This window comes from Perca flavescens, chromosome 1 (genome assembly GCF_004354835.1).
Source record: "Perca flavescens isolate YP-PL-M2 chromosome 1, PFLA_1.0, whole genome shotgun sequence".
NCBI lineage: Eukaryota > Metazoa > Chordata > Actinopteri > Perciformes > Percidae > Perca > Perca flavescens.
The window spans coordinates 1,899,213-1,912,500 of record NC_041331.1 but is presented as its reverse complement, the minus strand read 5'-3'; the positions used below and the strand labels follow the sequence as shown (position 1 = coordinate 1,912,500).

General features: G+C 39.2%; 1 protein-coding gene across 2 annotated transcripts in view; it reads left to right on the top strand.

The window, feature by feature from the left end:
- Nucleotides 1-13,288, top strand: part of itfg1 (integrin alpha FG-GAP repeat containing 1) — a 185,579-nt gene that overhangs the window by 85,854 nt on the left and 86,437 nt on the right. For both annotated transcript variants that reach the window (XM_028577308.1, XM_028577299.1), the window contains exon 10: nt 6,922-7,073. In XM_028577308.1, the coding sequence (XP_028433109.1) occupies nt 6,922-7,073 (152 nt within the window). The remainder of the gene's footprint in view (nt 1-6,921; nt 7,074-13,288) is intronic.

Below are 13,288 nucleotides of genomic sequence, written 5' to 3'. Positions count from 1 at the left end.
TTTTTACAGTGTAAAAAACCGCGACCGCAAAACTACACAGCCAACGACGTAGTTTACTCCGTCCGCACCTCTCTGTGTGTGTGTGTGTGTGTGTGTGTGTGTGTGTTGGAGCTCTGCTCTCTGTCAGTATGCAGAGGGGACAGATAAGCTTGCGCTTATGCGTTCAGACGCTTTTGGAGCCAAAATTTGGCACCATAAGATTTTTTTCCGGTGCCATAAAAGTATCGACGTTCAGTGCCCAGCCCTACAATCAAATATCAAAAACTGAGGAGGACACGCTGTTGGATGCTGTCCTCCTCTCCTACTCTTTCTTCATTGCCTAACAAATCTATCTCTTTCTCTCCCTGACTCTGTCTTTCACTGGTTGAAGCCTGAAAATATTGTAAACAAATTAATAGCATAACTAATTACACTTGTCGGACTATTCAGCTCTTTTTCAGACTGATAGCTTCGGTTCAGGCTGGTCCTCATCCTCAACACGGCCTTTTTCAGTGTAAAAAAATGACATAACGTTGTTTATAATAAGTTTATTTGATTCACAGCTGCTACATATAGTGTTTTGACCTCGACAACCCAACTGCATTTACTTTTTTTACTAACTTGCGACTAGTTAACTTTCTAAAGCAGGCGCAATCGCTTGTTTGCTAAAAGTTGGGTCGGGACTACAACATTAACACACTGACAACATTGTATTCAGAATAGGGCTGGGCGATATATCGATATAAAAAATATATCGATATATTTTTAAATGAGATATGGAATTAGACCATATCGCATATATCGATATAGTTCAAATGTGATCCTTGCTCCCATAGATATATACACAGATGTCGCCTTGAGGTTCTAAACATACGTCAAAACCGCCGCCATCTTGGAACAGGGGTCCGAAGCATTCAGATCAACGCTAAAGATGCCGGACTTTTGTACTGCTTAATTATGTTCGATAGAGGAAATGAAAAGAACAAACGGCAATGAATAACATTTAACAGGTGACAATGTGTTTTATGATTATGTATGCCGCCTTCGACCAGCAATCTGAGCTCCGGCGGCAGCGGGAGGCGGAGAGCTCTCGTGGCCGGCCGCAGCGTCTCTTCCCCGGGAAAACACAGCTTTGCCTCGCTGCTGCGCGGTCCCCGCTGATCCAGATCGGACCAGCCAAAGACAGAGTGGTGATCGGTAGGATCTTACACGTAGTCCAGGACGACCTGTATGTCGATATCGGGCGGAAAGTTCCACTAAGTTTGCCGGCGGCAGGCGGACGGAGAGAAGCTACAGCGGGCAGCAGAGACCGCCTGCAGCTGCAGGATCTGGAGCTCAGTGCCCGTTAAAATGACATGTAACGCATAAATACATACAGAAATAAATAGTGGAGGAATGAGCCTGGACATTTCAGTCTGTTTTAAACTTCACCTGAAGCAGAAACTCTTAGTTCAGAAGGGTGAAGTTTACGTTTGGACTCAGATCTGTGAACCGATCATAATAAATATTCTTTATATTAACACATTAATTAGTTTCTTTGTTTTGTAGTCGATAGTTCATCTTTTAGTTTACTTAAGTGGAAGCAGTATCAAGTGGAAGAATGGGACTATAAACCTAGGCTTACAGGCATGAGGCATTACATTTTGAACAAAGTAGATTATATTAATATCAAAACCTTAATTGACCTTTGGAACGAATCACAAATATGGAGCTTTGATTTCAAAAAAGGTACTCCTGTTATACAGTATTTAGGTTTACATTTTATTGTTATTTGAACAGCTGAGCATTTAATCATGAACCAGGTGAAGAAACCGGTTTATTATTTATTTGATTTTGCAACTGTTTCTATGAAACTACATGTGACATGTCATATTTGATTTTGGCTTTGACTGAACATTTGCTCTCACTTTGCGGAAAAAATATCGGGATATATATCGTATATCGATATTCAGCCAAAATATATTGGGATATGACTTTTGGTCCATATCGCCCAGCCCTAATTCAGAATATAAACTATTTTTATAGCACTTTTTAATGTGTGATTGTTTAAAGCTGTTCACGAGATACCAACCTTTCGTGAACTTGTGAATTTTGCCAGCCGTCTTCTCTCCTTGATGGAGACAGACGCTGTGTGCACAGGGGGAGGGACTGTGTGTGTGTGTGTGTGTGTGTGTGTGTGTGTGTGTGTGTGTGTGTGTGTGTGTGTGTGTGTGTGTGTGTGTGTGTGTGTGTGTGTGTGTGTGTGTGTGTGTGTGTGTGTGTGTGTGTGTGAGCAAGTGACAGAGAGACGGAAGACGACGAATACGCCGCGTGTTTTAAACAGCGTTTAAAAAAACTATGACGAAACGCAATGTGTTGATCGTGCGGTGCACCGCCACAAATTAGTCTATGTGTGGGAAACACTGGATTAGGAGTAAAGAAATCCGAATCCAACTTGCTAGCCCCTATGGAAACGTCATTAACGTGACCTACACCCACCACCACCACCACGCATGCCACCCCTACAAATGGGCCACTCTGTGTTACCCCTATACATGTATAAGTACCTGTGTTCACCTAGTGTGCACATCTGTTCTTTAGGAAATGGATTGTGCAATACATTTCAAACTAATTGGTAATAGGCAGGGATGTAGTGGAGGCTAAACGCACGTAAACGCCGTTTACGCACCTCCCCAAATTCGGAAATAGCGTTTATCCACCTCTAAATAGCGTTTATCCACCTCTAAATAGCGTTTATCCACCTCTAAATAGCGTTTATCCACCTCTAAATTGAGTTTATCCACCTCTAAATTGCCTATAGTTCCTAAGCCATTTTAAATTAAGCTTAAATATTATTATTATTATGTTGTTTTAGTTTCATATTGTTCATTATTAGTTTCATAGGTTGTTAAACCTAAGACGAAGTCTTTCATATTGCGCTGCATTACTGTCTGTGTTGACAAATCTCTTGCGGTGTTTGATGATTTAAGCCCCCAACGTCGATTTCCAGGCAGCTATGCCTGGAAGTCACTAGGATTAGGCAATGTTAGGTGCCTTGAAGTCATGAAGTCAATGGTCGCAACACTGCCTTCAAGTCAACGTTGGGGGCTTATACCACCATCAAGCATCTCCAGCGTATCCAGCAGGAAGCAGCAGACTGCATCCAGATTTGTCAGTCACTAGCTTAGTCTATGGTCACTAGCCCAAACTAGCCTACATGTCTTATGTAATGATGAATGAATTGTAAATATGGATATCCGGCAATTGTTTAAGCACCATCAAGACAGCAGCCCTCCTCCTGATGCCAGCAAACGGCCTCGGCTACAAGCCCAAAGTGGGTGAGCTCGGAAAACAGTACTAAACTTCATGTTTTTGAGGTACATTTGGTTCACGTAGATTCATGCCGCTGACTCAACAAGTCACCTCTACCTTTTCCCATTAGCCCATGTTACAAGTAACAGGTTTTGCAAAAGCGTCTGTTAATGTCGGCAGCCATTACGCTTGTGGAAAGTACTGTGCAACTTAAATTGTCTTCCTTCTGTTAATTACAGAAACTGAGTTATATTTAAATTAAAATTTGTGGCACCAGATTCATCCTTCTGTCGTCAATCTGCACCTGCTACATTAGCAATTGTTAAAAACTAATCAACAACTATTTTGATAATCAATTAGTCTGTTTGAGTCATTTTTAAGACCAAAGTAAAAAATTCTCTGATGTCAGCTTGTTAAATGTGAATATGTTCTAGTGTCTTCTCTCTGTGACTGAATATCTTTTGAGTTGTGGACAAAACGAGACATTTTAGGGACGTCATCCTGGACTTTTGGGAAACACTGATAAATATTTTCCAAATTTTTCTGACATATAGACCAAACAACTAATCGACTAATTGAGAAAATAACAGATTTATCAACTATGAAAATAATCCCAAATCCCTAAACCCATAATCATTACGTATTATGCATCGGAAGACCTGGATACTGTATGAGCCTCCCTCTATATTTCTCTTAAATATTTTTGTTCTCTCTGTTTTGTCATTTAGTAAACTTTATAGATTTCAACCATATTATTCCTTCTTGAGTCTCTTTAACAAGAACTTAGATTAATGTATGAATTGAATAGTGATTGTGTGACCTATGAGGGAACAACCAGTGATACCCTTGGTAGTACCGTCAAATGATAGCTTCTAGCGATGTCATCAGGATACACATACACCGGTAGGCAGTGGCCCACCTTACTGGGTGACCACGTCGTGGTCCACCTGATCACAGAAGTTATAGTTTAACCACCTCTTTTTTTACCACTACACCTCTGGTAATAGGCCATGGTTGTCTTTTTCAGACATGCTAGTCGTATTAAGAGCAATTAGAGGCAGTTCTGGTCAGTGTGAGTGTCTCTCTGGTGACTCTCCTCTGCAGTTTAAACCTCTAGCATCTGGCCTCACGCCTTTCTAGGATCCACACTCACAAACACAAACAAAGGGATTTAAACTGGGCATTTAGCGCAGTTGTGAGTATTAAAATGTTTTTTTTTCTTTAAATCAAGAAAACCAGGGCCAACAAAAAGCTGTTTCAATACAGTTATATACTTTTCACATGTATATAATGCAAAACAACTTGTATTACATTTTTCAAATCCAATGTCATTTTGATAATACTATAGAAATCATATCCCGACTGATACTGGATTTTTGAAGGCAATAATGATATCGATGTTTGGGAGTCTGAACAGACTATATAGTATTGGTGTCTTTCTAAATTGACTCAAACCTAGATTTAATTTCTTGTTATTAATCGGCCAGTAATAATATATCTGCAGTAAGCATCGGCTGACACATTGGCCTGGCTGATTCATCATTCTAGCTCTGAGGAAACAGTATTTTTGTAAGTATGTAGGTTATTGAAAATTTGGAGCTGTTGTTCTTTTTGTGTTTCAGAGAGTCTAATAAAGACTAATATTTGGTTCATAGGGTGCACTAGTCAGAAGAAATGTATGTACCAAAATGAACATCCTGTAGGCTACTGAATGGTGCTACATGCTCCTCATGAATTACCACAATGATGGTGGATTAGGGATACTAATGCATTTAGTCATCAGCATTTTTTGGAAGAGAGAAGGATATATAAAAATGGAGAGGCAAGGCTTAAGCTGGTGCTTGTGTATTGATGCAGCTGCTGAGAGAAATATTTTGTTTCATATTTAGAGAAGTGATAATGGTCTCAGAATTAGAAAAGGGTTTAATTCCACGTTACACATGTGGAATTTGCCTTGGTGAATAGTGCATACATAAACAAACAAACATATTAAACATTAACATTAAATAAATAATAAATACAGAAACAAATATATGCATACAAAATAACTGTTGAGTGCAGAATATGCAAATAATTTGTGCATGGGCAGATGTATAGTCCAGGATAAAGGTTAATGCAAAGTGTAGTGACCAGGGGTGTGTGTGTGTGTGTGTGTGTGTGTGTGTGTGTGTGTGTGTGTGTGTGTGTGTGTGTGTGTGTGTGTGTGTGTGTGTGTGTGTGTGTGTGTGTGTGTGTGTGTGTGTGTGTGTGTGTGTGTGTGTGTGTGTGTGTGCAGTTTACTATGTGTACCTCTTCAGTTTGACTCTTTCCTATCAAATGCATCAGTCAGTAACAGTTTTAAAGCAACGCCCCCTTGAGGGCCCTATTACTTTGACTTTTGAATTGTCAAGATGAGGGAAAGAAGCCTCGTTTGTGTTTGGTTAAAAATGTCTGAGGGCTTCTTCAGTACATGTTTTCTAAAGTGTAAAAAGAATGGAAATAAAGACAAGACTGCAGGCTATGAACACACACACACACACACACACAGCACCTGTTTCTAAAAACCCAGCTCTGAAGTTTATTATAAGACCAAATGACAATTCATAATGAAGTTACATTTTGTTATTGATTGGTATATATTCAATTCACACTGGTTTCTGTGATTATTTTGCTCAATTCAGATAACTTCAGTCATATTTTGGTATTTTTTTACTCTTCTATTGTTTGATTTGGGAGATGAATTGCTAAATTGAGGATTTACAAGTCAATACTTGCAAATAATGTGATTTGCTTTTTACCTCTCAAGTAAATGGTTGTTTTAAAGTAAGTATTACTTGAGTCTCAGTTTGCACTCAGGGTACTGTAGATGAATTCAAAGACTAGAGATTGTTATTAGGTGGGCAATTTAGAATTGAAGTTCATTCATATTATTATTTCACTGTTAAGTAATTCATTTTGGAATAATATTAGTAGTTGAAGTGCTCCTTAAACTAGCCAGTTTGAGACCACCAGGGATGAATATTATTGGAGTGGACTGAAAAGGACTGTTGAAGTCCCCCGTGCCGTTGCTCCTATCCGCTAAGGCAAGCATTTGTTACTAGTTTGAAATTGTATTTTTTATTTTTTTTTTAGCTTTTTTGAAGTGGGGTTGTATGAGGTACTTGTCCATGGTGGTCGGCACGCCCCCAGTTTGGAGAAACAGGCACCAGACTGTAAATACGCAGTCATTTTATCATCATAAAATACACTTCATTCAAAGTCAACAGAAACAAAATAAAACTATGACAAGCTGTTTTGGGTTGTCTATCCACTTTTCCAACCAACTCTAGTTTTGGTTGAAATAAACCCAGTTTACAGATTTACATGTTTATGTAAAATGTGGGTTTAGCACTAGTGACCTCAGAGCTGTTTCTGGTTTAACAGAAAGGTCTTAAAGAGGTTTTAAAAAGGCCTATCTCTGTAGGGATCCTTTCTCGCTTAATACTGGACCAATTTCAAAGATTTCTCTTCCTATCAGTCCCTTACAAGCAAAAACATAAGTAAATAGGGTACAGGTTGAAAAAAATAAATAATTACCCTTTAACCCTCCTCCTGTCATATATTTCCACTATTATTGTGTCTAGTGTTGGTTCATTTTGATTGATGTGTAATTTCTTTCTGATTTTGTTGCAGTGGATAACAGTGCTGTCAGATTTCCAGTGGAAGGGAACGGTTTGGAGCTTTGTGCCAGAGAAACCCAGCCAACCCCTGGCCCTGCACTTCGGGGACTACAACTTGGACGGCTTCCCTGATGCCCTGGTTGTCCTCCGCAACACTAGTGGCGGGTAGGAGAATGTTTGTTGGTGTTGTGTCCTGAAGAAAAAGTGTGTGCGCGTGCGTGCGTAAGGGTGACATATGTAGATTATGTTTTTGTCACTGTCTTTTTATTTTGGATTACATAGACAACTAGTGTAAGTTGTCGTTCCTCTAGGACCTTACAGTATTTAAGATAATGTCTAGTAAATGAATGAGATATTTCTGAAATGAAACAAATCCTTGCTTGGCAGGGGGATCCCTTGGAATCCTGTCAAATAGGTCCCATGAACCCCACTCTACTAAACTAATCGTTTTAGTAGTATTCCTCGCTTTATGAGCCATCGGTGCAGAGGCACACAGTTTCAGTGTGTCAACGTCCAGGGACTGCATATGTAGCACACAGTTAGATACAAATGCTGTGTGCATTGTTGTTGTTACTCAGAAATTGATGTCACAAGAATCATAAATTTCATGCAAATCCAAGTCATGTAACCATATTTGATGAGATTTGATGAGATTATACTAACTATAGTATTTCAGCGGAACACAAAGTGAAACTGATTGGAACCTAATAACTCAAGATTTATACTTAAATGGCTTATGTAAATCTGTATAGCTTCAAAACTATAAATGTGTGTGTGTGTGTGTGTGTGTGTGTGTGTGTGTGTGTGAGAGAGAGAGTGGGGGGCGGTTCAAAGATGCCAAATGGAGGATGGATTTACTTATTAAATTACTGTAAAATTACTCCACTTGCAATGTCATGTTCTTATGCTGGGGGATAAAATGTCGCTCAGTTGATATGTGTGATCAAACAAAGTAGAGCAGGGATAATGAAATATAATGATTTTAATAAATACAACTAATTTGGGACACACATTTGCACATTGGCAAACAATAATTAGATTGATATAGTGTAGTTAGAAATGGTTTCTGCAGTCTTTATGTGTATGTTTAGGATAACAACCTTTTGAAGAACAGCTCTCTTCCTCATACACACAGAATAGCAATATTTTCAAAGTACAGAAGTTTCCAAAGGTAGATTAATTCAATCTTGTCATTAATAAGTCATAAGCTATCAGCTGAAGCATAAATTAGGCATACATTAATGTGATTACTTACACTTTGACAATCATGACACAGGGCAAAACAGTCCTTTGCTCCAGGATATAGAGCTTTGAAATGTTTAGCACGGAGCAATAGGAATCTATGACATTGTAGTATAATGAAGAAGTGATTACCATTCAGTTTACTAGAGCACAGACTGGGAGAGAAAACCGCTAAGGTGAGTGTGCTCTTCAGTTTATGGACGTGGCGACTGATAAGCCAGTCCTTTTAAAAATCACTACAGTATGTGCTAGGACGCAAGCACCGTGGTTGTGTGTGTGTGTGTGTGTGTGTGTGTGTGTGTGTGTGTGTGTGTGTGTGTGTGATTATCTGGCCTCAGAGATGAAGATAAGATAACTGAAGGGGTCAAGGCTGTGATTGTCTATGCATACTGATTGTATTTGTGTGTGTCAGTGTTTGTTTGAATGTCGTGTCAGAATAGATGTTGGGCAAGAGCTTCAATAGACTCATACACATGTACATGTGAATCCTTCTGTCTTCTCTAGGCTCTATATAATCACCAGTACAGTAAGTCCTGTCGGGCTTAACTCTTTGCAGTCACCCTCATCTCAAAATGACTTCTGTCTCACCAGCTCTAATCACACAAGTCATAGCTTCTCTCTTTTTTTCCTCCACTTCTAATTTTAAGCCTGAGCATTGTAATCCCGCACTTGGTTGTGGACGTTATTGCAAACTGCTTCCCTATACAATCTGACCCCCGGCAGTAACATTTAAAACCACATCATCAGCATACAGAGGAGGGAGAGAGGAAGGATTAAGAGATAAAAAAAGAAGTCAGGGTGTTAAGAAAGAACAATGGTTTAAAGGTTAGACAAATCTTTGGATGTCTTCTGGTTTGAATCCATGAACCTGTAATTCAAGACCCCTAAGAACTACCACTGATGGGCCCGAAATCAAGGCACGTAAACCCCAAATGATGTTGGTGGTTTAACTAGGAAGTTCTCAGTGTGCACTGATAGTAGGAACATTTAGTAGTGCTCCCATAAGTCAATGCGTAAAGTCATACATTCATTTGTTAAATCTGAGCTGCAAGGCCAAGCGGCAACTTCCAGTCCCTTAAACCTGCATTCTATCTAATTTCCATTAGGGTGCTAAAAAGAAGTGTGATTCAATTGAAGTCTTTGGTAAAATGCCCCTTCTTCTCACTTTATTTATTACCTAATTTTCCTAACATGTTTATGGTCTCAATCGCAAAATGAAGGCCCCATTTATTTTTAAATAAATAAATGATAAGCAAGGGGTGCTTTAGGGCAGCGCTACACACCGATGTGTCAATCATGATAGAGGCTTAGCAATGCGTGTCCATGTCCCTGTGTACATTAAAACAGCCGTGAACTTGTTTTGGGGTACTGTCCGCGTTTTTGAATTTAACTTTGACCCTCTTACTGTGTGTTTTTACTTCATCAAAGTTAATTGGAACATTTTGGTCCCTTTAAATAGTCTTGTTCAGCGTTTGGTAGCACCATGCCAACCAAAGCTACCTAGTTAGGGCTAATGTTAACTGGTAACTTAAGGGAAAGTCCGCCAATTTACAACCAGCTCTGTATGCTGCCGTACATGCAGATGAACAGTGCCGGAGTTCTCCAGTTGGAAATCTGCAATGTTCCTGCTTAAGCATTTAGCTTAGCGCAGCGCCATTGAACGACATTAACGACATTGGCTTAGCTGCATCATTCTCCCCAAGTATGGTTACTTCTGGCTTCAAAATACCAAGATGGCGACGGCCAAACTGCTGGCCTCACAACAGCAGTACACAAACCAATGGGGGATGTCACTGATGCTACGTCCATTATTTTTTACAGTCTACGGTAAAGGCACAAGGTTTCCGAGCTCAGCTGTGAGTGATGGGATGGACTTGTTTTTGTTTTTGTTCTGACAGTTTATCAAATGTATCCTGTCTGCTCGCCTGCTTTGGATTCAACAGCACTCTGCTGAACCAAATGCTCTCTGCTTACCAAATATTTGTACAGCCCACATGTGATCTATTTTAACTCTCCATCCCTCTCTTTCTTTCCTCTCGATTTCTACTCCTTCCTTCTTCCAAGTGGTTATTTATAGCTGCTTTTTAGATAAAAGTCTTGCCAATCCATGTCACTCCTCCTCCTTCAAAATAGGAAGACGGAATCAGTAGAGGGTGTGAGATGAGTGTAATCAGGTGGAATCAATGGAACAGTGAACGGAAGGAATAAATAGGCAGTCGGCGGTTATGAATGCATGAAGTCATTGTGTGTTCTGGCTCAAGTTTTTTAGGCGTGGCTTTGACAAAATCAGTGATTTGCTTATCTTACCTCAGAAGGAAATATTTCTCTCCAGGCTTTTTTGCCATATGTCCGACTTATTTTACTATTTATAAGACAATTACTAGTAGGCCATAAAAAGAAGTATGGCGTCTATCACATCAATTACTCTTTAAGTGTAACTGGACTGCAGGCTGGCTCACTGTTGGATTATTCAGACGTGTATAAAGTACTAGAGACCCATACTTGAGTAAAAGTACAAGTGCTCTATCACAAAAGTGACTTGAGTAGAAGTTGAAGTGCTCTTTAAGCGCCACACTTAGTAGAAGTACTAAAGTATTCAACACTTTTTGTACTTAAGTATTGCAAGTAGTTTATTTTAAAATGTACTACTCAAGTACTGAAAGTGAAAGTACAAGTATTGTGTTATTTAGTTATTAAAGAAAGCAGTCAAAAGTTTGATTGTTTTTATATTATTTCAAATAGTAACAATAATATTATTTCTAAAGGACACTTTAGGAAAGGAATTAACAAATATTAAATATATTATATTAAAAATAAATATTAACCAATACTGAAATAAAATGTACAATTATCACACTGCAAGTAAAATGAGCATCCTCTCCAGCACAGTAACGATTAAAGTAGATCAGCTTCACATCACAGGGTCAAACATCCAGATAAACTAGATCAGCTTCACATCACAGGGTCAAACATCCAGATAAACTAGATCAGCTTCACATCACAGGGTCAAACATCCAGATAAACTAGATCAGCTTCACATCACAGGGTCAAACATCCAGATAAACTAGATCAGCTTCACATCACAGGGTCAAACATCCAGATAAACTAGATCAGCTTCACATCACAGGGTCAAACATCCAGATAAACTAGATCAGCTTCACATCACAGGGTCAAACATCTAGATAAACTAGATCAGCTTCACATCACAGGGTCAAACATCTAGATAAACTAGATCAGCTTCACATCACAGGGTCAAACATCCAGATAAACTAGATCAGCTTCACATCACAGGGTCAAACATCCAGATAAACTAGATCAGCTTCACATCACAGGGTCAAACATCTAGATAAACTAGATCAGCTTCACATCACAGGGTCAAACATCTAGATAAACTAGATCAGCTTCACATCACAGGGTCAAACATCCAGATAAACTAGATCAGCTTCACATCACAGGGTCAAACATCTAGATAAACTAGATCAGCTTCACATCACAGGGTCAAACATCTAGATAAACTAGATCAGCTTCACATCACAGGGTCAAACATCCAGATAAACTAGATCAGCTTCACATCACAGGGTCAAACATCCAGATAAACTAGATCAGCTTCACATCACAGGGTCAAACATCCAGATAAACTAGATCAGCTTCACATCACAGGGTCAAACATCTAGATAAACTAGTTCAGCTTCACATCACAGGGTCAAACAGTGGGTGATAGACCATCCATTTACAGACTGTTTGGAAACACTGCTGCAAGACCGATTTACCGTGTGTGTGTGTGTGTGTGCGTGCGTGCGTGTGTGTACGTGCGTGTGTGTGTGTGCGTCTCGGCGTGTATGCATCCATGTGTGTTTATGTTTTCATGTTTATGTTGTGTGTAGTTTCCATCTACAGCAACTAAAATTACACTCCTCAGGGTCCACATTATATCCAGGTCACAGGACAGACGGTGCCTTCAGACTACCTCTGTCTCTCTCTCACTCTCAAACACACACACACACACACACACACGCTCACACAGACAAACAATGTTAAATCACAACAAAGAATACAAGACGCTTGCTCACTCCTGAAAGTACCTCCTATACATAGGTGTTTCAGTGTTTGCAGAAAAGCAAGCATTTGGATGTTGAGAAGACAAGACGTGACACAATGAAAGAGACAGAAATACAGACTTCGGGGAAAGAACACTAGTATGAAACTAAAGAAGTCATCTTATATCGGTGTGAGAAACATCTAGCAGAAAGCCTGATGATAAAATGTAGTTCTTTCAGCTGCAGATGATACAGCATGGCACTGCACAACATACCACTTATGATCCAGATTCTTAGCTCTCTCCAGGCAAGACACAGACTACACAACTGTCTGACTATTTATGCACTTTTTATTTGCTAGTCCCATTCTCCCTGGCTTCTGCCAACTTTCTTATGACATGTACTAAGTTGAAGTTTGCTTTGATATATTATATATCCGCCTGTTCTCATAAACCATATGTTCGAAAAGCTACAAAAAGATAAGCACTGTAATTCGTATGATTTCCACTTGATTCGGGGGAAAATATGAATCACGATTTTTTAACTTAGAATTGATATCACGATTCTCTGCCACAATTTTTTTCTCACAAAGTGTAATGTTTATTGCACAACAAAACCAATTGGCAGTACCAAACAGATTTCTTTTGGCATGTATAGCACATTGCACATCACCACAAGCCTGTAAACATATCTTCAATGAATAAAGAAAATAAAGTACATCCTGGCCATTTAAGTACAGTAGGCTACCAAAAATGGTGACATATAACACATTGAACTAAATATGGCCCTGATACAGGCTCTATCTGAACTCCTTGACCATGTCTTTACATAATTAAAACATGTCAATCAACATGCTGCAGCTACAGCTTCAGTCTCTAGAGAAATGGAGTTTGTTAATTGCCAATTTAAGTACAGTATCAAAAACAGAATGATTTCTTAGCACACTCTTCTAACTGCTTGCCTTTTATAGAATTAACATTCAACTGGCCATTCAAGTAGCTTACCAAAAATAGTTTTAATGCACTGCAATGTTGAAGTTCACAACAGTCACAGAATAGAACAAGGTGGCACTTCAACAAATATTAATATGAAGATATCACA